Consider the following 24,385-nt stretch of genomic DNA (forward strand, 5'->3'; position numbering starts at 1 on the left):
CCCACGTCAGAGCAGCACCCACGTCAGAGCAGCCCTCATTCCAGCTCTTCCCCCTTACACTAGGCTATCTGCTGGCAGGGGCTCACATGAAACCCTGTTTAGTAAATGGCTTCATGTTCTCGTTTAAATATTTCTGACTATATTGAATATTTTTTACCTCTAATTTGTCTTTTAAAACTGAATTATAGCCCAAGTGCGGTGGCACATGCCTATAATCCCAGCACTTGCAGAGGCAGAGGCAGGCAAATCTCTGAGTTTGAGGCCAGCCTGGTCTACAAAGCGATTCCAGGACAGCAAAGGCTACACAGAGAAACCCTGTCTTGAAAACCAAGCAAACAAACAGAAAAACCCTAAATTATAAGTTAACTTTGATTTCTATACTTAGGTTTTTGTTTTGTTTTGTTTTTTTGAGACAGGGTTTTTTTGTATAACATTTTGGCTGTCCTGCACTCTCTTTGTAGACCAGGTGGCTTCAAACTCACAGAGATCCTCCTGCCTCTGCCTCCCAAGTGCTGGGATTAAAAATGAGTGCCACTATGCCCAGCTGACAAGTTGGAACTTTTAAATAAATGGTTCAGTATATTTGTGATTATTTCTGATTATTCTAAATACTCTTTACCTTCATTTTGTCTTTTTTTTGTTTTGTTTTTGTTTGTTTGTTTTTTTGAGACAAGGTCTCTCTGTGTTAGCCTTGGCTGTCCTGGAGTCACTTTGTAGACCAGGCTGGCCTTGAACTCACGGCAATCCGCCTGCCTCTGCTTCCCGAGTGCTGGCATTACAGGCGTGCGCCACTATGCCTGGCTTTTTTTTTTTTTTTTTTTTTTTTTAAGGTTTAGTTATAAGTACTCACATTCTGGTGACAAATTGAAGTGTAGGATATTCAGACCAACACCTTAGATTTCTTTTGAGGACCAGGGAAGAAAGACAGCACAGTGTATTCTTGACCTTAGCCTCATCTAATTAGTAAACAACATATGAGATGGGCCTGTCAGTCCAAAAAGTCCAATTGGACCTGAGTTTATGAAAAATACTAATTACCTAAAGGATCCCTATAGTTAATAGTCAGGAGTCAGATCCCAAGTCCACATGGGAGTACAGGTTTCTTATCTAGCTAAGATTCAACACAGACAGGCCTCCTATTAAAACGAGCTCTGTACAGAAAGGTGTTAGTCCTACGAGTCTTATTGAGCTAGGATGTCTATCTCAAGCTAGGGTAGTAGTTATCTGATGCACATTTTGCTTGAGAACAAAATCTATTGAGATCTATCTCTTGGGTTGTTAACCATTATGTCTCCACTGCCTATATCTGTTGTCACACAGAAGTTCAGTTCCTATGGTTTGGGTTTTGTTTTTTGTTTTTTTTAATTGTTGCTTTTAGTAAAATAGCTTACAGGGAGTGGAGTTAAGAGTGTTTGCCAATCTCCCAGAGCACCTAAGCTCAGTTCCCAGCACCCACCTCAAATAGCTTATTGTCTCTGGTAAAGTAACTCCAGCTCCAAGGGATCCATGTCATCCTGGCCTCTGCAGGCAACTGTGTTCACATGCCCATGCCACCACCATAGGTACACTTAAAAGCCATTTAAATACTGAAAACAGGCTACAAAGAACTAAATAGCTTGCAGAGCTGCTTTAGAGGTCTCTGTTTCTGGGATTTCAGACTTAGAGATGAAAAGCTACGTGGGAAGACACTTAAGGTGTTATTCTTCCCTTGGTGTAAAGCATGCCTTATCACTTCATAGCAAATGACCCTAGGAAAAAGCCTCAATTTTGCTTGAATATACTTTATTTGGTTAGGATTCTCTGCTCTCCGTAGAGCCATTGGGATGGATTAGTTGGGGACAGAGGGATAGAGGTTCTATTTAGTTGTCTGGACTACTCAATGTCTATTCCAGTGTTTTGGGTTTTTTTGTTTTGTTTGTTTGTTTGTTTTTTTTTTTTTTGAGACAGCCTTGGCTGTCCTGGATTCACTCTGTAGACCAGGCTGGCCTCTGCCAAAGGCCTGCCTCTGCCTCCTGAGTGCTGGGATCACAGGCGTGCACCGTTGTTCCTAGCTGTCTAATTGCTTTAAAGTATGGCAACTGAAATCTGAGGGCAAGTGTTCCCAGAGGCAGGAAACATGCTGCCCATCACTTAAGGTCTGGGGTAAAAATAAGTTCAGCCACTGGTTCTATATTCTACAGGTTAAAACAGTTGGAGGAACCAAAGAGCTTGTGTGTCCATACTTAAATCTGCCAAGGACTCCATTTCAAAGCAGTGACAAGTGGCCTTTCCTATTCCCAATTCTCTGCCATGAGATAAAATGACCTGCTTCCTGTCTTACGTTCTAATTACTTGCATTTGCTATTTTGTTTGGGGCTTTATGCAGACTTGGCAAGCACTCTACCACTGACCTATGTTCCCAGCCAGTTTTACCTGACTTGCCACTTAAAAACAAAACAACAAAAAACAGTTCCTGAATCCAAGTAGTGGTATATTTTGCCAACAACATCTTCCAGGATATTTTGTTGTTAAGTTTTTAGTTTTCAAGACAGTGTTTCTCTGTGTAGCCCTAGCTATCCCGGAACTGGCTCTGTCGACCAGGCTGGATGCAAACTCAGATACCTGCTTCCAGAGTGCTGGAATAAAAGCCATGCACCAACACCACCCAGCTATGGAATTTTTTTTTACCTTTTTTTCTAGACAAAGTGTTTTCTTACTCCCCAACAGTAGTTTATTGTGTTTTTCAATCAAAATTTTAAACAGTCTTGTCCAGACTACACTACCCCTTTCCCTCTGTGTAGGAGCCCTTTGTTCTGTTTCTGAACTCTGAACAAAGAATAGACATGAAGTGAACCATTTGGCAATTTAAAGAATTCAAAACCTAAGAACACTACAAATATTCCTGGTTAATAAAGACATTCAATTAAAGCAGAGAGGACATGTAACCATTGCATTTAATTTTTGACAGAGTAGGGTCTAGAACATAGTGATTGTTGAATAAACTCTCAACAGTTATCAAAGTTATTAAACTCGCCAAGCTTTCTACCTCATTTAGGCTGAATCGATTTTTTTTTTCTATCACTAATGAATAAAATGGGCACTTAGTCACCTATTCAACTTTGTCAACGAGTGAAGGCCAAAACCTTCAGAGATGGGTGCCAAGTCCCATGCTCTCTTTTGTTCTCCAATCAGATCTGGAAGGTACTAAGTAGATATATAATAATAATAATAAACAATTTTTTGAAATAAACGTTCTAAATGAAGTTCAATAAAAAAAGAGTTCATTTTTCAGACTCTTCCATTCTCTTGGTTTTTTTGTTGTTGTTGTTGTTGGTTGTTTTATGTTTGTTTTTTGTTTGTTTTGGCCACATAAGCAGTCTCCAGGTTCTCAAAATAATTGTCAGAAGTTTCAGTTGTGGCATAAATTTTAGATGTCATCACGGCTGGGAATCTAACTCGTTTGGCAGAGTGTGGCTCCGAGTTTATTCCCCCAGCACCATATAAAAACAGGCGTGATGGGGCGTTTGTGTAATTCTACCACTGAGGTGGGGGCAGTAAGAGCTTCAGTTCAAGGTCTTCCTTGGCTGTTGAGTTTCAGGACCCTTGGAGATACATGAGACCCTGTGTCCAAACTAATTTTACATGGCCTAAATTGTCCAGCTCTCTTTTGGTTTGTTTTGCTTGTTCGAGACAGGGTCTCTCTGTGTAGCCTAGGCTGTCCTGGACTCACTTTGTAGACCAGGCTGGCCTCCAACTCACAGAGAGGTCCGCCTGCTTCTGCCTCCCAGAGTGCTCTCTGCTTAAATGGTGCGCTCTTAAAACGTACTGACATATATTTAAGAATGCTGGCATTGGTGCCTAAGATGAAGAGAATGTGCGTCTCTGCTCATTAGCCAAGAATTGAGAACCGAGCTACTTTTCATGAAGAAAAAAAAAGAAGAATTGCCCGCAGGGAGCGGCGAGGGCACTCCCTCCACGTCTCGGCCTTTCAGCGAAATCTCCTTCCTCTGCAGTGACGCTCCCGACTTGCACTGCAGTTAAGCATGGACCAATCGTCACACGTGTTGTTTGTGGGTGGTGGATGGCAAACTCTGATTGGACGGCGCGAAGCCTAGCCCTGTCAGTGTTGCATCACCTGCAGGCGCGGTCCCGAAGCGTGGTCGGTTCCTGTAGCCCGGGCTCGCCTCGGGATTCCCAGGTAAGCGGCGCTCTCCGGCCCGCAGAGCGAGGGCTGCGCGTGTTACAGCTTCCAGCCGTGAGTGACCTGCGGGTACAGAGCTATTTCCAGAGAGCCTTCGTGGAGGGAAAGTAAGTTGCATTGCAGAACTCAGAGCTGCGAATAAATTCTGGCCTGACTCATTGGAGGGCTGAGATCCTTAGAAGTCCCTCAGTCACTTAAAGGGACCACGGTGGCTTTTGACCAGGGAGGGGTGAGAATGTAGGGAGAAGGTCAGAAGGTGGTTGAGGTCACTGCCAAGTTTAGGTATTTGAAAGGACTAACCCGAGGAGCCATTCTGGATTCCAGGCTGCTCCCAAAAATCCTGGGTTGGCGAGCATTTATCCCTGGACACCAAGGTGGGGTATGCCTAGCGCGCTTGTCCCGGTCTCACCGAGTCTGGCAATGCAGTTTAAGCTCACACCTGGGTTTGCAGGTGAGAAGACATGCTTTATCGGGTTCTCCCGTAAGCTTGGAATGAAGATAAGCAGAGGACTGTGCTCAAACCTCATAGTTGATCAAGGTTTGTAAGACCCCATCACGTTGTGTCGTTGTCTCTTTAGCTGAGGATGTGTAATATGTGAGAGAGGCATTTGGTTTCTACCCTAATGAATTTGTGGTACTCATTTTCAGTGCGTTAACGAAATAAGCAAAAATCGTTGAAAAAAAAAATCACACTGCATTTAATACAAACTGGTGTATCTTGTTCTGCAGCTGGGGTTTCAACCAACCAGTGGCCGTGCTGTGTGGTCAGGTCTATGGTAGTGACATATGTACTGTACATGTACAGACTTTTTTTTTTTTTTTTGTCGTTATTTCTAAGCAGTATAGATAGCTATTGTTTAACACTTAAATGTATTAGGTATGATAATGTGATGTGTGATATCCCATATGGTAATGTGAATCTAAATGTGAATTAAAATACACGGGCAAGCGCATGCAAGGAATATTTGCTAACACTACATTTTATATAAGAGACTTGAGCATCCTTAGAGTTGAGTATTCCAACAGGTCCTGAAGCCAATACTCAGTGGGTGTGGAGGGACCTTTCTGTTTTGACTGGTTTTCAGGTTTTCACTGTCATTGTTGTTCGTTGATGTGTTAGTCACTGTTTTGCTCCTGTGGAGAGATAACCCTGAGTGACAATGAAATGTCATGTTGTGGCACACAGGTATGCACGTGGTGCATAAGATATAAATGCAGGCAGTACCCATACACATTAGAAAGACAGTAAGATGGGTAGTGAAGCTCCTTAGCAGAGTTAAAAGAGAAGTAAGGTGGTGAGGTATGTCTCTCCCTATAGAGCCTAGCCTGGCTTTAATTGCTGTTGTGCCTCAGCCCCCCAAGTGCGGGTATAGGCAGCAATATCCATGGGGGTCAGTATACTTTCTCAAGATAAGTTGAGATCATTTTAAGTAAAGGTCTGTGGAGTAGTGTTCTAGAAGTAGCTGAACAGATGGGTGAGGATGCAGTTCGGTAGGGTGCTTGCCTTGTAGGCATAAGGCTCTGGGTTCAAGTCCCAGCCCCTCAGAAAAAAGCACACTTGTGAGCTGCAAAGTGCTATACACCTTTGATGCCATGACTTAGGAAGCAGAAGCAGGCTGAGCTCTGTGAGTTCAGGGTCAGCCAGCTAGCTACACTGTGAGCCTCTGTCACCAAAACAAAGAAACAAGCAAACACACAACCCCCTCCAAGCACTTGTAATCCCAACAGTCAGCGGGTAGAGGCTGGAGGACCAGCAGGTCAGCTTATCCTCAGCTACATGGGGAGTTCAAAACCACCCTGAGCTATATGAGACTGCCTTGAAAGGGAGATGAAGTCTCAGAAGAGGAAGCTGAGGCTAAAATGTCCTGAAGGAGTTACAGAATAAGGAAGAAAGGCCTGGGTTGTGTTTGGAAGGCAGAAGATGGGTGGCATTTTGTGCATAACCTAGCGGGGCTACTGGCCGTTCTCCATCCACATCTCCCATCCCCCACCCCCACCGCCCTGTGGTTGCTGGAGGCTGTTGTGTGGGTACAGCTCTCCAGTGGATAAAATGGGCTAGAGAAACCCTGTGATTTATGCATGGAAGCTGTTTCTTCTCAGCAGCTGCCATAGCCCGGTCATTGGTACATTGTTCATCCTTAAGCAGTCAGTGGCCTCGCACCCGGCCTTTGTGTTAGCCGAAACGATACTGCTGCGGTGGTTCTCAGTCTTCTGAGAACTGCGGGGACAGCGCACAATGTTCAGTAGACGCCTTCTCACTTCCCTGAAAGGTTAGCTCTCATGTCTCAATAAAGGTTGGGGTACACATCCCTGAATCACTAATTGTTGGGACACTGTGATTGGTAGTGTTCTGAGTGTGTTCTGTGGGAGCCTCTCCAAGGGATTTAGTTGAAGTGCAGGTTCTGACCTCTGGTGAATCTGCATCTCTGAGAGCTCTCACAGACAAGAGCAGGATTATAAGTGACAAAATGAATGTGTTGGTACCTAAAGACTTCTTACCAACCTTATACTCACTGAACCAATAGGACCCTTGGTAAATTAAACAAACAAACAAACAAAAAACCCAGAAAATTCTTTCCATCTTTGAAAGGCTGGATGCTCTAATAATAGCTGATCCAAACGCCACATACTTCTCAGTAATCTGGTGCTGATTGAAAAGGGCTGTTCTAGTTAAGTGGCTGACCTATTTTTTTTTTTCCTATAAAACACTCAAGAGATACTTGCATCTGAAAAATTAATGAACGTTTAAGAGAAATGTCTTATTATTTTTGGTCATAAAAATTTCCTGGTAGCCTCAGTCTTAAACTGCTGCTTCCAGATCTGGTGTAGGTGTGTAGGGCCTTCTCACCCAGAGTCACTTACTCTTGGCTGCTGGGATTACGGACAACACAGGTCTCTGTCATCTCTGTTCTTTCATCATTAGTAATCCTGTCCCCTTCTAATTGAGTCTTGCCTTAGAAAACTGGTCAGCAGCTTGCTAAAATTTTAAATTAAAATGCACACAAACATCATATATATTAATAAGTAAGGCAGGGTTTTGTTTGTTTTGAGGCAGTTAGTTGTGGCTGGCTTGGAGCTCAGTATGTAGACCTAACTGGCCTTGAACTGCCTGCCTCTGCCTCACAAGTGCTGGGAGTAAAGGTATGAACCACTATGCCTGGTCTAAGGTTTTAAAAATTAAAAAGGAGAAAAAAAGGTAAATGTCTTAGTTAGGATCTTTATTACTTTAATGAAACACCATGACCAAAAAATCAAGTTGGGGAAGAAGAGGTTTATTTGACTTACACTTCCACAGCACTGTTCATCATGGAAGGAAATCAGGACAGGAACTCAAACAGGGCAGGGTCCTGGAGGAGGGAGCTGATGCAGGGACCATGGAACGTGTTGCTTACTAGCCTGCTCAGCATTTTTTCTTATAGAATCCAGGGACCACCAGCCCAGGAATGGTACCACCCACACTGGGCTTGGTCCCCCCCCCGTCAATCACTACTTAAGAAGAAAATTGCCTACAGCGCCATCTTCATTTTCTTAATTGACGTTCCTTTCTCTCAGATGACTTTAGCACAAGCAGTGATTGAGGTGAGACATCCCTCAGGCCCCTACAGGCACCAGCACTTACATGCAAACACCAAGACAACTCACCAGAGAAGGACTATATCCTGTATCCAGAATTTAGAATTCTTAGAATCCAGCCATGAAAAGTCAATCCAACTCAAAAAGGGCAAAAGGTGAATAGCCATTCATCTTCAGATGGTACAGAATTGGACTACAAGCACATGAAAAGATAGAAGTGTTGCTTTGTGCCCTGTGTGGTGGCTCTGAGCTGAAGTAAGTTGGACAGCAGGGAGTGGTGAGGAGGGCAAAGAGAAGTAAGTGCCCGTTCGCTGCTGATGGGGTGCACAGTGGTGCAGTCACTGTGGAAAACATTTTGGGAGTTGCTCAGAAGGTTAGGTTCTGAGTTACACGATCCACAAATTCTACTCATAGCTAGCTGTATTCCCAAGAAAGAAAAAACATGTCCGTGCACAAGTTTTAGCTTAATGTTCACAAAAACTATCCAGAAAGGCAAATCAAGTCAAATGTGGCAGAGATGTAGGAAGTATACATGTGTTTCACAGCATGACTGACCCTTCAAAACTAAGGAGGTAGGTGTGCGTGTAGGGAATTCACATGGAAATTTGGGAGTTTTTGTTGGTGGTAGTGGTGGATGTGGATTTTGTTGTTGTTGTTGTTTTTAATGTATTTAACTTTATTTTATGTGCATTGGTGTGAGAGTGTCAGATCCTTTGGAACAGGAGTTAGAGACACTTGTGAGCTGCCATGTGGGTGCTGGGAATTGAATCTGGGTCCTTTGGAAGATCAGCCAGTGCTCTTAACCGCTGAGCCATCTCTCCAGCCCTTTGTTGTTTTTTAAGACAGAGTTTCTCTGTGTAGACCTGGCTGTCCTGGAACTCACTATGCAGACTAGACTGGCCTCAAGCTCAGGGATTTGCCTGCCTCTACCTCTGCCTCTGGAGTGCTGGGATTACAGGCTTGTGCCACCACCTGGCATGAAATTTTTGTCTTCTATAGTAGTTGCCAGGGATTGGATTAAAGAGAATGTGATTGCTGATGTTTGGGGAAAGAATTGAAAATATTTTGAAATAGATAGTGGCAGTTATATGTTTTTAAATATCCTTAAAATCCAGCTGGCTTGTATCCTTTAAAAGAGCACACTGTATAGTATATACATCATTACCCAATGAAGCTTTTGCTTTAACACACACAGTATGGATAGTCATAGGTGTGTGCACTTCATAATTTGTTAGTCTGCTATTTCTAAATTTGAAATTCCTGTGACTGTAACAAGTTTTGATTCTCTTGCAGCAACAGAATGGTTCAACAAGTTCCAGAAAACATCAGTTTTCCTGCTGAAGAAGAGAAAATCTTGCAGTTCTGGTCCAAACATAACTGTTTCCAGGAATGCTTAAAGCAATCCAAACACAGGCCAAAGTATGTGAGTTTCTGTAGTAAAGAGAGAATCCCTACAAATAGTCGTTTCTTGTACAGAGTTCAGTGCACACACCCTTCATTCAGTTGTATGTTCTCAGAGTCTGTCACCTTTCTGCACACTAGCAAGTCAGTTATGAACACTTCTGGTTGTCAGAAGTCATCTGAATGGAGTTCACCACTTTTTTTCTTGCTTTTACTGTCGCCTCTGCCCTCACTTAGCACCCTAACATAAGCCTCTGTGGGTGGTTCTTACAGTATTTCCTACCTCATCCTCTATTCATAGAAAAGATACTAATCTTAGATCAGTGATTTTATTAATGAACCTTCTCTGTTGAAAAATTTTCTGATGGGTATCCACTGCCCTGCTTCCTTGATGAGATAACTCTGAATCAGTCTTAACGTGCTTATGTCTTGGGGAGAATAAATGAAAAGTGGATGACTGAATAGCAATCCCCCAGTCTATCTGAAGGCAAGACCTCCAGTAAATTTCTAATCAATTATGTCTATTGTCTGATCCTGTGGATCCCACCTACCCCCACCCCCAAACATTTTAGTATGATAGCTACCTGATAAAAAATGTCCTGAATTTTTGATGTTTTAAAATGACTTAACTGTATCTTGTATGGTCTGTTAGATTTACTTTCTATGACGGGCCTCCCTTTGCTACTGGACTGCCTCACTATGGACACATACTTGCGGGGACAATTAAAGACATAGTTACAAGATATGCTCATCAGAGTGGGTTCCACGTTGACAGAAGATTTGGATGGGATTGTCATGGCTTACCTGTGGTATGTCTGAATCTCCAGTCTTGTAATATTCTCATTGTCTATAAACATACCAGATGTTCCCTTTGAATTCTTTTCTATATCCTTATTTATTATTTTGTTTCTCTATAGAGTTTTGCTTTCCTTTTTTTTTTTTTTTTTTTTTTTAAATTTTAGCTATTTTGTTTTTTGTTGTGGCTTACTTATATTTGATTCATAAAGGCCTGGTTGTTAAGGTGCCATCTTACTCATTATTCTTAGGAATATGAAATTGATAAGACACTGGGGATCAAAGGGCCAGATGATGTGGCCAAGATGGGGATTGCAGAATATAACAAGCAGTGCAGAGCGATTGTGATGAGATACTCTGCCGAGTGGAAGGTACGTTCAGAAGAATGCGTAGAAGGCTTTGTGGTGGGACTAGAAATGGCTCGTCATCCTTTGTGCTCCGTATGAAACATTCCTCAAAGTCTGTCTGTCCACGTGAGCTTGTTTCACAAGAGGGCTTAGATTCCGCTACCCTTGAAACATGAATCCCATGCTTAGGTACTAAATCCCAGTGTTTCTTTATTGGTGTCCAGTTCTTTTATTCCTACACTTTTCCTCTATTTTTCTGCCGCTGTCATCTCCTCTTTTTTTTTTTTTTTTTTTTTTTAAATAAAATCTTTTTTTTTTTTTAACATTTATTTATTTACTATTGTGCATATAGTGCTCTGCCTGCATGTACACCCACAGGCCAGAAGAGGGCATCAGATCACATTATAGATGGTTGTGAGCCACCATGTGGTTGCTGGGAATTGAACTCAGGACCTCTGGAAGAGTAGTCAGTGCTCTTAACCGCTGAGCCATCTCTCCAGACCCTGTCATCTCCGCTTTAAACATCTCTCCACCTATCTCCTTGTTTCTTGGTGTTGCAGTCTGTCTCCATTGGCCTAACCCTCAAGTCCTTTGGCCTCAGTAGTCTGAGTGCTGGAGATACAGGTACACACCACCATCCCCTGTTCTTTTCATGGTCCCTCCATGCAGGCTGCTTTGTTCCCCTTCCCACAGTGCTCTCCTTAGCGCTCTTCTGTCATGACACCAGTGGCTTTGGTTTGTTGGCATATAGAGTCCAGTTTTACCAGCATGAAAGCCAGTGCTCAGTTTTCTCCCAACTTAACTTCTTGCCTAATACAGTGGGGGGAACTCCTGATGGGGTGAATGCAGCCTAAGTAGAAATCTACTTTTAAAATATTTTCCCCCCCCTCTGGTCTCTCTTCCTCCTTAAAGCAGGGTCTCATAGTGTAGTCCTGGCTGGCCTGGAACTTACTCTGCAGACCAGGCTCGCCTGAAACTCAGTGAGAACTGCCTGCCTCTGCTTCCTGGGTGCTGGGATTAAAGGTGTGAGCCACCATGCTCTTCCTTGTTTGCAAAAATGTTTCATTTTGAGATACTATAAAGCATATAAGGATCCACCTGGTATGACGTGACCCCCATGCCCTACAGCTACTCTTTTCCAGTTGCTGACATTGTCAGTAACACAAAAGTAGTTAGTTAGCATGAACCAACTAGTGTCCACTTATACCACCATCTTTCTGGCTTGGATGTCTACAACATTAATTTAGTCTTTCTTTGTCTTTTATGACCATGACACTTTGGGAGCAGGGAGGGAGGCTACTAGGGCTCGAATCTATGGTATTGTGTATGCTTACCCAACTCATCATTCTCTTCATCAAGATGCTGCCTAGCTGTCTAGATTTCCCTTGGTGGAGAATAGGTTTTGCTTTACAGTTAATAAGTTTCTTATGGGAATACAATTTCTAGCATGCTCTTTTTTATACTTATAGTCATTGATTTTAGCCAACTCTTGGTAAATTCCTCCTAGCTATAGCTTTTTCTCTGATGTTTGCCAGGTAAAGTTGCAAAAGACTTTTATCAATTAATAATATTGCTGGGCATGGTGATACACACTCATAATCTCAGTACTGGAAAGCGTAACTTCTAAATGCTTATAAATAATAATATCTATGTATAAGAAATGAATGCAGGGAGAATGGGAGGGAGGGAGGAATGGGAGGATACAAGGGATGGGATAACAATTGAGATATAATATGAATAAATCAATAAAATTTATTTAAAAAATAAGAAATAAATGCTAAGAAAACTAGTCAACCTTAAGTGTTGTTTGAAATGTGTTTACTTGGACCATTGATTGTCCTGATTTCCCAAAATAGCCATATGACTATAAAAGTAAAATATAATCATGATATTATTTTCTAATACTATTCTGACATTCATATTTTTAAGTCTACTGTTACCAGACTCGGCCGATGGATTGACTTTGACAATGACTACAAAACACTGTATCCACAGTTCATGGAATCAGTCTGGTAGGTTTATTTTGAATTGTAGGTGTGAGAAACATTCTTTTGCACTGGTCAGAGCAGAGGTGTGTGCTCACCTGAGGACATTTGTTTACAAGTCCATTATTTGGTTTTGGAACAGATGTGTTTTTCATACACACACAAACACACACACACACACACACACACACATACATATATACATATATATATATACACACACATACATACATATATACATACATACTTACTTGAGCCCTGTGGGAGAGCATTTAATCCACATCCTAGTTGTGGGAAGTAGCACACACTTACAACCCAAGCAGTAGGAGATTGTGAGTTCAAGGCCTGCCGAGGCTACTTATTAAGAGAGTGACTATGTCTCACAAAACAGAAATGCCCTAGGGATATTGTAACTAAAAAGAAGATTTTCACAAAAGAAAAGGCAGAGTTAAGCAGGGATTCTCACCTATGTGGTGTGTTTCCATTTGGGAAAAATAAGTAGTCAGCGGGGGAAGTTGGTGTCCTTGTATTTAATATGTTCACTAAAACATTTTAGTATGTGTGGCTTGTACCTTTTAAATTGCTTCTGTGAAAGCTGTCTGTTGCACAGTTTAAATAATGTACCAAAAACCCAAAGAAAGTTCCAAAATGCTGGTGATGGTAAACAATTGTTTTATCAAACCTCTAAGAATTTTAGTGTGAAAATTCTTACAGCAGATTTACAGCATTGACAGCACACTGGGCAGTGGGCACTAATCCTTGCCTTTCTTAATCACTGTGACCATCTTTCCGTGTCAGTAGATGATAGCCACACCTCACACCCCACCCTGGCCTGTGGGTGGACTCCACCTTGCACGCACATGCTAGGCAAGTTGTCTACCACTACGCACCATCCCAGCCTAGGTAATAACACTTTCATGGTCAAAACTGGCTGTTAAGTGTTACTTACCAGCAAGCTCCCAGATAATGGCTTGTTTTTCTCTTCTTTGCCAGAAGAAAATTATAGAAATGTCATAGAGGTTTGCATTGAATGGTAGATCTTGGTTATGTAGTTGTAAAACTCTATCTCTTAACTTGCCAGGTGGGTCTTCAAGCAGCTGTATGACAAAGGCCTTGTGTACAGAGGCGTGAAAGTCATGCCCTTCTCCACCGCTTGCGGCACTCCGCTTTCTAACTTTGAATCAAACCAGAATTACAAGGTGCGTGACATGCTGAGCACTGGCTAGTCCATGGTGATTGTTGACTGATTATGATGAAGGGGAATATTCCCAGTTTCTCCTGCACAGTCTGCTGATGCCAGATAGCTGTCAATACTGAGGGCTGATCCTGTCACTGCTCAGAGGTTCTGCGAGGTGAAAATGGGGGATGTTTTCTCCTCACTGGATTTATCGTGTGGCTTAATGTGATGGATTGTATTTGTTTTGGCCACTTCTGATGTCTGCCCTTGTCCTGCTGTGACATAGTTTTTTCCAATTACTGTTCCTCAGGGAGCCTACCATTGATGACTTTATGTCTTTTCTGGTGCCTGTAGTGTCCTTGGTTAAAGGCATTGGGAAGGGGATTTAATTGAGATGCGGAGCTAGGATCTCTTCTGCTGCTTAGGACTTGTATTGTTGGGACAACTGCTCTGCCATTTAGAGGGTGAAGAAGAGTCTGCGAACATGAACTACCTCATATCTTCCTTGTCTGTTCTCAGCCTTCACTTTTGCTGGCTTGTGTCACCCTCATTTTAAAGGGGATGGTGACTTTTTGGAAGTTTTGTTCATGCCCAGGTTTGGAGATTGTTACATGTCAGAAGCACTTTATCATCATGGTAGAGAACGTTTTTCCTCTTCTGTTTGATTTGTCAAATTCTGTCAAATCCCCATGAGAGGGTGGGATGACTCCTTTTTGTCTCCTATTTGCCTTTATTAGTGGCTCATACATATTTAATAAAATATTTTAAGCACATAAAGATATACCATATAATATAGAGATAGTTATTTTCCAAAACAGTTTTGTTATATATAACTCACTGTATACTTACTGTAATAGTGAAACTGCCTTTCCTGTCTTACTAGCTGTGAGCCTTACCCCTGATGGCTAAGCTATCTTTCAGGCCCCAAAATCTTCCATTCATCATTCCTCCTTTTCTTTTGTTTTTGTTTTTGTTTTTTTCAAGACAGCGTCTCTCTGTGTAGCCCTAGCTGTTATGGAACTCAGTCTCTAGGCCAGGCTGGCCTCGAACTCAGAGATTGACCTGCCTCTGCCTCCTGAGTGCTGGAGTTAAAAACATGTGCCACTACCGCCGGGCACTCGAGCTCAATTTTACCCTAAAATTGCTTTTAGTCCCCTTTCAGATCAGCTTCTTGCTATCATGACCTTTACAGGTGTGTGGACTACTACTTTCCCTCATTGTTTTTCAGGATGTTCAGGATCCGTCAGTATTTGTAACGTTTCCTTTGGAGGAAGATGAAAATACCTCCTTAGTTGCTTGGACAACCACTCCTTGGACTCTACCTAGTAACCTTGCTCTCTGTGTCAATCCAGAAATACAATATGTGAAGATCAAAGGTAACTATTAGGCTAGTTACTTGTGGTTAGTATAGATAAATACTTTTATGTAGATGTAAAAGCTTACATTTATTTTTGGAGCAAGACAGTTTTACACAAAATTTTTACCAAAGATAAGCTGTAAGGTCAGGCATGTGCCACCGGACATTTTTATTCTTTTTCGTAAGTCTTAGCGCACAGTAAGTGACAGGAACACTGTGAGTTTGAGGCTACCTGGAGCAGCTTAGCAAGATCCTATCTCAAAACAAGACAGGTGGGGAAGAGAACAGGAAAGGATAGAAAAGGAAAGCAGCCTGAAAAGTTTCATTTCTGTTTGAAAGTGACACAAATTTTTATTATTTCCAGCTTTAATGTTAATATTTGTATGTGGTTGCTCTATTCTGTGGTAGAGAATTCTTATGTTCTCAACTAGGTCCTTTTTTAGAGATTTATAGGAAATATTGTGGTTGGTACTTTTTGAGGAAATAACCTTTCAAATGTGGAGAAGTTATAGTGAAGGTGACACAAACTTCTTGGCACAAGAAATGTGCCTGGCATACGTCTTCACAGTCAGCCAGTCGAATGTCACTAATGCCCTCTTTTTCTTCGTTCTCATAGATGTCACCAGGGGGAAATTGTTCATTTTAATGGAAGCCAGATTATCAGCCCTCTATAAGCTGGAGAGTGACTATGAGATCCTTGAAAGGTGAGTGTTCGTATAGTTAGTGTGTGTGTCTGTCTTTAGTTTTAAAAGAAGTAAGTTTGTCGTTTTAAAGCAGTATTGTTCAAGTTGAGTTTTAGGGGCCAAATATGTTTAAGTCACATATTTCTACTTCCGTGACAATGGCTGCAGGCATCAGAGGATGGTAATGTATTCTGTCTACAGTTTCATTACTTTGATTTTTTTTAAATTTTGTGTGTACATTATGCATGGGCTGGTGTGCACATATATGCCATAGGTAAACATCACATCTTCCTCAATCCCGCTCCTTGTAAGGTTTGAGACAGGCTCTCTCACTGCCTGTGGGTTTCCCATGCATCCCCATGTTTCTTCCTCCCCAGGTATTTACCTGTGTTTCAGGGATCCAAGCTCAAACTGTCATGCTTGAGCAGGAAGCGTTTACTTACTGAGCCACCTCCCTGGCTTTATTGCTTTGACTGATGAATTTATCTTCTTCAAGGTTTCCTGGTGCCTCTCTCAAAGGCAAGAAATACAAGCCGTTGTTTGACTACTTTATTAAGGTAACTTTGGGACTTCTATGCTGTAGCTCTCTTCATTCGTTTCTTTGATAATAGGAGTGAGGTGATGAGTGGCCTCCTTGTTAGTATTGTTCCTGGAGTGTGTCTGAATCCAAAGTCTGCTTTAGTATAGAAAATTGCTCTCTTTGCATCAAGTAGAATTTTATCACTGGCCAGCTTGCCAATCACATCTCTACACTGGCTTTTCATTTCCCATCCCTCTGCCTTTGCAGCAAGTTTGAAATGCAAAGAGTATTTAAGACAGGAGACAAACTTGCTGTCTTAAATACTCTTTGCATTTTTGTGATTGGATTACTGAGTGCAGTTCACTTTCAAGTCTTTCTCAGTATGTGTGTGTGTGTGTGTGTGTGTGTGTGTGTGTGCGCGCGCGCGCGCGCGCGTGCGCGCGTGCATGTTGGTGTCAGGGGCTCTGACTGAACCTGAAGTGTGACAGTTCAGCTAGTCTGTCTAACCAAGCTTATCACAGGGACTCTTGTCTCGTCTGCGTTTATCTTCCTAATTTGAATTATTTTGTCTTTTATTTTCTTTCATTTTTTCTTTCTTTTTTACATTTTTGAGACAGGATTTCTCTGTGTACCTTGGCTTTCCTTCACTCATTTTGTAGAACAGGCTAGCCTTGAACTCACAGTGCCTGGCTTATTTTGTCTTTTCTATTTACATGTTCAACAGTTAATCTCAGGCTTTTCTCCTTGTGTTTCATCCAACACTGCAACCTTTCCTTTCCAGTGTAAGGAGAGTGGTGCCTTCACCGTGCTTGTGGACCACTACGTGAAGGATGAGGAGGGCACAGGCGTTGTGCACCAGGCTCCTTACTTTGGTGCTGTAAGTAGCATAATCTTGCAGACGTATTTATGAGAAGCAGTGTCGGTGGCCACTTCTCCTGGGATGCTGAGTCACGGGCCTCATTAAGCTTCTTAGGCTTGCCGAAACCAACGGAGTTGGCTTGTTTCTGGCTCATAGCCTCCAAAGATGGCATAGAAAGCTTAGGTCTGCAGTCTATTCCTCTTGTGATTCTGGAAGCAGGTCAAACCTGAACTACTGTAAATTCTAATACAGTGTCTACCTTTCTGGCAGCTTTATTGCTAAGGTTAAGTGAGCAAACGTAGTAACATGCTCAGCCTCCCTCATGTGGAGCATTAATTAGTAACACTTGCGATCCACTTCTGCAGCAGCTCGGTGTAAGCTAGGATAGCTGTACCATCTGCAGCCTGTTTACCGAGTGACAGGGCATACTGAACTTGAGATCAGCACTGTCGTCCTTTGGAGTCTCTTGATAGGATGCAAAGCTAATGTACATCAAGCGTTGTGCCTTCTACATAGATTGACTTTCATTTTTCAGATATAAGGTGTATATTATAAAATTTAACTTAGTGGGAGTTGTTGTTTTATTTTTGTTGTTTTGGTATTTTTGTTTATTTAGTTTTGTTTTTTGAGACATGTCTCATCTCACTATGTAGCCTTTATCCTTGAGTGGCCTGTAACTCGCCATATAGGTCAGGATACCCTTGAACTCAGATCCACCTGCCTCTGGCTCCTGAATAATGATGGGATTAGAGATGGGCAACACTGTTCTCAGCTGTGATTTAGTTTTAAAATGTTCATGTGTGGCATCTCTACTGATCACGGTGATTGGGCTAGATAATTTAATCCTGGTTCAACTGTGAGACCTAGATTCTACAAGTGGTCCTTAAGTAACCTCTGCTTAGAAGTAGAAGATAGTACTGAAAACATTACATAATGAATTATATAAATTCAAGCTTTCCTTTTTTCCTCACACATATACTTAAACACGTATATCCCCGCCCCGCCCTGCCCCTGTGCTTGTCTGCCTCAGGATGACCATCGGGTCTGTATGGACTTCAACGTTATTCAGAAAGACTCAGTCCCTGTTTGCCCTGTGGATGCTTCAGGCTGCTTCACAGAAGAAGTGACACATTTCGTGGGACAGTATGTGAAGGTTTGTGCTTCATGTACATAGAAGGGTGTTGGTCTCACGCTTACTTCAGGCTTTTTTTCCAGTAAGGAAATTTATTCAGGTAATTAATCTTCATTATTTATAGTTCTGTTAGAATTAATGTAGATGTTTTAAATTTTTGTTTAAGCACTTAAAATAAGCAAAGATAGCTATTAGCCACATTCAGAGGGTCTAATGTGTTTAGATAAGGAAGCATGCTACAGTTTCATCAGCAGGAGCTGGGAGCACTACACTGTAGTTTGTCCAGGAGTGACCTTGTTATACCCAGATAATCATTTTGTTTTGAAAACTTAACTGGCTAAAAAGTTGCATACATACATACACACACATACATACACACACACACATATATATGCACATACATATATGTGTATATATACATTATACATATGTATGCATGTATAATATATATGTTGGCTTTTTGAGTCAGAGTTTCTCTGTGTAGCCTTAGCTGTCCAAGGACCAGGCTGGCCTTGAACTCACAGAGATCTGCCTGCCTCTGCCTCCCAAGTGCTGGGCTTACAGGTGTGCACCACTGTGCCCTGCTTTCAGGTGCATATTTAAATTACTTAAGTAGGTAAAACCAAGCAGAGTAGTTTTTTGGGTTTTGTCTCCCCCCCCCCCCGGGTTTTGTCTTTAATGCTGTGTTGAGGGTGAAGCCAAGGGGCTCATACATTCTGGATGCCTCCTCTCTTCTAGCTGTACCTCCAACGCCCTGAACAGATGCTTTCAAAAGACGCCGATTACTGGTGCCTTATATTCATTATGAAATAATCAGGTTTTAGTAATATATTGTTATTAAGTATGCTAGGGTGTTTTAATGACTGAAGTTTTAATTTTCTAACAGGATGCTGACAAAAACATCATTAGGATGTTGAAGGAACAGGGCCGGCTGCTTGTTGCCAGCACCTTCACTCACAGCTACCCTTTCTGCTGGAGGTGAGAGGAGACTGACTGGAGTGAGTGCCACAGCTGTGGCTGTACATGTTGCTTTGCTTACGCCTCCTTATTTAGGAGCCTGTCTCATGACACCCTTTAGAACTGGTATTTGGAAATGCCATTTTAGGAGAAGAATTCTGTGGGGAGAATAGACATATATTTATATGTCCACACATACACCTTTAAATGAAATGTCTTAGACTTTCAGCATATGGCATCTTATCTTACTTTCTTCCTTGTGCCTGGATCTGGCTCTTTAATCTGTGATCTTTCCAAGTCAAAACTAGAACTAAATTCTTGTGCATGGAGTCTCAGAATTTTTATAATTGGAGTTTCTTTAAAGAACATCCTGTAAATATTCAGATGAAAATGTAGTGTTCAGTGTCCTGACATTCACCCACACATTTTCTTTCTTTCTTTCTTTTTTCTTTTTCTTTTTTTTTTTTCCCCTGGGACAGGGTTTCTCTGTGTAGCTAGCCCTGACTGTCCTGGAATTCTCTCTGTAGACCAGGCCGGCCTCAAACTCAGAGCTCCATCTACTCCTGCCTCCTGAGCTCCAGGATTAGAAGCAAATGCCACTACCACCCAGCCTCAAAAGAACTGTTAAAAAATGTGTGTGTGTGTGTGTGTGTGTGTGTGTGTGTGTGTGTGTGTTTGCGCGCGCATGATGCACTCGAGCTCTCAGAGTCCAGAACTGTGTGTCAGGACTCCTTAAGCTGAAGTTATAGGCTTTTATGAGCTATACGATGTAGGTTCTGGGAGCAGCAGGCATTCCTTAATTGCTCAATCATCTCTTCAGCTCTAGTTTCCACTTTTTTCCTTTATCTTTCTTGGTTTCATTTGAAAGGAGGTAAGGAAGCTTAGACACCTGTGTGTTCTTTTCATTTATTTGTACATGTGCTTGAATACTTTGGCATGTATGTGGTGGTCGGAACAATGTGTAGAGGTTGGTTTTCTCATTCCACCATGTTAGTTCCAGGGATCAAACTAAGGTCACCAGGCTCGACAAGAACACCTTTACCTTCTAAGCCATCTTGCTGGTCTAGACATTTGTAATCTAAAATAAAAGCGAAGGTCAGCAGAAAGCTGAGTAAGTGGAAGAGAGACTAATTAGGAATTAAAGTCTTGCCATTGGTACCTATATGCCTCTGTGTGACTAGTGGGATCTGTGTTCTGGTCCCAGGTCAGACACGCCCCTCATTTACAAGTCGGTGCCCAGCTGGTTTGTGCGGGTGGAGCACATGGTGGAGCAGCTTCTGAGGAACAATGACCTATGTTACTGGTGAGCATGTGTTCCTGCCTACTGCCCTTTGGGTGTAGTAAGTGTAATTCATACTCCTCGGAATTACTAGCCATCTCTAATTGTTTATTGTAATTGTCTTTATTTGTGTAAGGAACACAAAATCATACACAGCTAAGGTAACATCTGCTTATGGCAGAAGATAAAAGAACTCTCTCTTTTTTTTTTTTTTTTCTAAACCCAATAGAGATAAGCAAGTGTTATTTGCAGATGACTTACTTTTAGGAGGAGCTAACCTTGGGGACTGTATCTTAGCCAGACATGGTGGCATACACCTTTAATCCCAGCACTCAGGAAGCAGAAGAAGGTAGACCTCTGAGTTCCAGGCCAGCCAGGGCTGCACAGTGAGAACAAACAATCTGGCTATACTCAGTGTTAACTGTAATAATTTTCACGATAAAGACTAGTGTATATCTGCCAAAGCCATTTATTTATTTGTAACCAACTTGGGTGCTTGAGTTGGGTGCTTGTATGTGTGGTATCTGCTGCTCTTGGCTTTACAGAAAAGCCCAAGCACAGAAACCTTTGTCCTCCCCGGCTGTTCGTCACTGCAAGGGCCTGCCCGCCTTAGGAATAGTTCAGTAGGCAAAAAAAGAACCTTGTCAAACATGTGCTGGTACTGTCTTTTCAGAGGACGTGCTAGTTGTGAGCATAGCTTAGTGTTTCCACAAAGTGTCATACAAGGTCGTGTGTCACCATGGTTTATCATTTTCACCTCGTCTAATGTCCTGCATGACTGATGTAACCTGTCTGTGACAGGGTCCCTGAGTTTGTACGAGAAAAACGGTTTGGAAATTGGCTGAAGGAGGCTCGTGACTGGGCAGTTTCCAGAAACAGATACTGGGGCACCCCCATCCCACTGTGGGTCAGTGAAGACTTTGAGGAGGTGAGACTGGGCTAGTGGCCTTGTGTTGACTGCCACTGAGTTCTTCATCATGCTATGTGGGTATTCTGATAGAAGTGTGCACTCTTACTGTCTTCCCTAATTCTTTTCTAGAATGATTATGAGAGATGATCCATGTAGGAGTTTGCTTTTTAAGTGCAGCTTTAAATTTCTACTCTGTAAGATGGCAGGGGGCCTTTTTTTTTTTTTTAATTGAAATCCACACATTAGATGGTGGGTGGATGCTGCTTTGATTTCCCCCATTGTAGGCTCAATTTTCTTAGCAATTATATTTTATTACGAACTTGTTAACTGAGAGTATCTCACTAATAACCTGACTAACCTAGACAATAGGAAAAGGAGATTAAAGAATACAATAATTAAACTGTAAGGATATCAGTTCCGAGGAATGATTCTCCTGGCGTAATCAGCAGGATTTCTTCTGCTGGAACCTGGAACAACTAGAACCCGGAGCCCAGAGCCCCGAAGCCTTCCCTTGAGTGGTTCTCTCTAGAAGCATCTCAAAGTAGAGCGATGAACAGCCAAAACTATCATCCCAAGTCTCCCAAGGCCCCGCCTCCTGTTTTTGGCTCACATTTGTACCTCTTTTCAGAATTTGTTCAAAGGATGTTTTTCAGCTGGTTAACAAACAATCTCCCCCACATGGTGGTTCAACTTCTAAGGAGAAAAACATCACCTCTCTCACAAGTCTTTTTCTCATCCCACACTTGTGATCTGAACAAAACACATGTTTATCTCTCCTTCACCCCATCCTCTGCCATAACATTAAGTTATAGAACTAATTTCAAGTTAAACTGACCTCTCAGGCTTGGTGATGCATGCCTTCATGCCTTTAATCTCAGCACTCTGGAGGCAAAGGCAGGTGAATCTATGGCCAACCTGATCTCCACAGCAAGTTCTGGGCTAACCAGGGGACATGCTGAGACTCTTACATTAATAAAAGAAAAAGAAAAGGTTAAACTGACCTTCCAAATACTGAAAGAGGAAACCTGGTGAAGAAGAAACATCCCAAACATTGCACACCTTAACTTCTGACCATATTTGATTTGTGTGAGATTGGATGTATACAGTTGGGTAGGCAGACACGGTTGCATGGTAGAGCCTTCGGTCCAGTGTGGAGAGCACCCAGCATGAGCAATAACACCCCAATTTAGAGGATTTCTACAGGGACCTGAGAGGCAGCAGTGAGGTTACTGAGTCAGAAAGTTTTTTAGGACCAAAGAGGAAGAGCAGAGAAAGAAAGGCCCTGGGTGCCCAAGAAGCAGAGGCATTTCCCTCCATGAACGCACACAGCCTCTCCTCTGTCCTGACCCTCCCTGTCAGGTGGTCCTCATTGCCTGGCGCCTATCTCCACCCCAGCTCTTTTCCTGGACACGGTCCTAACTCCTTGTGACTTGGCCTGCTTTGATTTTTATAGACTCCAAGCCCAAGAATTTAGTTCTATCCTTGACTTGGAAAGATCACAGATTAAAGATCCAGGCACAAGGAAGAAAGTAAGGTGGTGGCTGTGGTTTTAGGGACCTGTGTGTGGGCCTGCAGAAGAGGAGTCAGGGGAGCAAAATCAGCATTGGCTTCTTTGAAGCCGACAGACTTGCCTGAGAGATGAGCCTTGTTAGCCAAACTGCCCTGCAGCCCAGTGTTCTATTCCCCGGCTTGTAAAGAAAGTCAGGTCTCTAAAACTGAACAGAGTGCTGCCTAACTGACCGCAGCCCAGTCTCCTTGGCTCTGAGGAACTCCTTGTTGTCTCCACTTTGACAGGTAGTTTGTGTTGGATCAGTGGCAGAGCTTGAAGAATTGTCGGGAACGAAAATCTCAGATCTCCACAGAGAGAGGTCAGTTCTCAAACACCCGGCTCCCTGTCCTGTTGTTCCCCGGTAAGGCTGTCTACAGGGAGTCCCAGATGGGCACCTGGAAAGCACTAGTTTGTTGGGTACTTTGGTAACAAACCAGGTTGGTTTGTGATGATGCATCCTCCCTCCTTGATTGAAATGTCAGAAAGCTTTGGTCCGTGACCTTTCAGATTGGGGACTCCAGGTGTTCTCAGCCATTGGTGACAAGCTATCACAGTATGGTAGCTCTGGCTGTCATACAACTCACCATGTGCCATGCTGAACTTGATCTCCCAAGAGAGCCATCTGCCTCTGCCTCTGCCTCCTGCCCGAGTGCTAGGATGAAAGGTGGGCACCACCACTCCAGCCACTTTATTTTATTTTTTGCACACGCATCACTCATCCTCTAGGTGTGTGTGTTCTGAGAAGTGCATCATTAGATGTGTTCATTGAACAAATATGCTGGAGTGAGCTTTCACAGAACTAGATGGTATGGATAGGTCATCACTGTGGCCTGTTCATATAGTCAGGATACTTAGATATGAACGTAAATAGGTGTTGGTAGCATAACATGACATACAGTTTACAGTAGGAGGAGGTATACATCCCTATACCTAAAGTAACAGCCAGGTATGGCTGCTGTAATCAACACTCAGGAGGCAGAGGCAGGTGCATCAAGAGTTCAGAACCATTCACAGCTACATCACAAGTTCAAGGCCAGCCTGGGCTATGAGGCCCTGTCTCAAAACTGGGCGGGTGGGGGGCAGAAGTATAACAAATACATAAACTGATTGCACAGTTGTTTATGTCCCGTGAGCCATGTGTACTCTCACGTGCAGTACCATTACTTCTTGCTGTACAGTAGTTTTGTTTGCATCCCATCATCACGCATGAGTTAGTAGGATGCCACAGATCCAAAGGAAAAAAAATCTCAGCTGCTTTATCCTTATAGGACCACCACTGTACATGTGGTCCTTCATGACACTTGAGCATAACCTTGTCAGATTAACATTTAAACTGCAAGTTCTTCTGTACTTAGAATGAATAGAGGTGGCACCTTTTCTTTTTGTCAGCATTGACCACCTGACCATTCCATCCCGCTGCGGGAAAGGACTGCTGAGGCGCGTCTCTGAGGTGTTTGACTGTTGGTTCGAGAGTGGAAGTATGCCCTACGCTCAGGTTCATTATCCGTTTGAGAGCAAGCGGGAGTTTGAGGATGCTTTTCCTGCAGACTTCATTGCCGAAGGCATTGATCAAACCAGAGGGTGGTACGTATGCCCTGCTCTCTTCGGATATTGCTGTTGGTTATGCTTTATAGAACGTGTTTCACTTAGTGCCGAGTGCATCTGCCTAGGGCCTTCTGCC

General features: G+C 42.7%; 1 protein-coding gene and 1 non-coding gene across 2 annotated transcripts in view; both read left to right on the forward strand.

The window, feature by feature from the left end:
• The first annotated feature begins 4,226 nt into the window (after nucleotides 1–4,226).
• The window catches only part of Iars1 (isoleucyl-tRNA synthetase 1), a 46,949-nt gene continuing 26,790 nt past the window's right edge, over nucleotides 4,227–24,385 (forward strand). The window contains exons 1-16 of the mRNA XM_051171142.1: nucleotides 4,227–4,287; nucleotides 9,047–9,172; nucleotides 9,807–9,963; nucleotides 10,201–10,320; nucleotides 12,226–12,308; nucleotides 13,363–13,480; nucleotides 14,687–14,834; nucleotides 15,432–15,519; nucleotides 15,995–16,055; nucleotides 16,800–16,895; nucleotides 17,908–18,030; nucleotides 18,896–18,987; nucleotides 20,171–20,269; nucleotides 21,047–21,173; nucleotides 22,950–23,023; nucleotides 24,094–24,288. Of these exons, the coding sequence (XP_051027099.1) occupies nucleotides 9,054–9,172; nucleotides 9,807–9,963; nucleotides 10,201–10,320; nucleotides 12,226–12,308; nucleotides 13,363–13,480; nucleotides 14,687–14,834; nucleotides 15,432–15,519; nucleotides 15,995–16,055; nucleotides 16,800–16,895; nucleotides 17,908–18,030; nucleotides 18,896–18,987; nucleotides 20,171–20,269; nucleotides 21,047–21,173; nucleotides 22,950–23,023; nucleotides 24,094–24,288 (1,700 nt within the window). The 5' untranslated portion in view covers nucleotides 4,227–4,287; nucleotides 9,047–9,053. The remainder of the gene's footprint in view (nucleotides 4,288–9,046; nucleotides 9,173–9,806; nucleotides 9,964–10,200; nucleotides 10,321–12,225; nucleotides 12,309–13,362; nucleotides 13,481–14,686; nucleotides 14,835–15,431; nucleotides 15,520–15,994; nucleotides 16,056–16,799; nucleotides 16,896–17,907; nucleotides 18,031–18,895; nucleotides 18,988–20,170; nucleotides 20,270–21,046; nucleotides 21,174–22,949; nucleotides 23,024–24,093; nucleotides 24,289–24,385) is intronic.
• Nucleotides 6,179–6,311, forward strand: LOC127187304 (small nucleolar RNA SNORA84). Its single transcript, XR_007830454.1, has one exon. It is a non-coding gene; the product is annotated as a small nucleolar RNA SNORA84 (small nucleolar RNA).

Source organism: Acomys russatus, chromosome 3 (assembly GCF_903995435.1).
Source record: "Acomys russatus chromosome 3, mAcoRus1.1, whole genome shotgun sequence".
Lineage (NCBI taxonomy): Eukaryota > Metazoa > Chordata > Mammalia > Rodentia > Muridae > Acomys > Acomys russatus.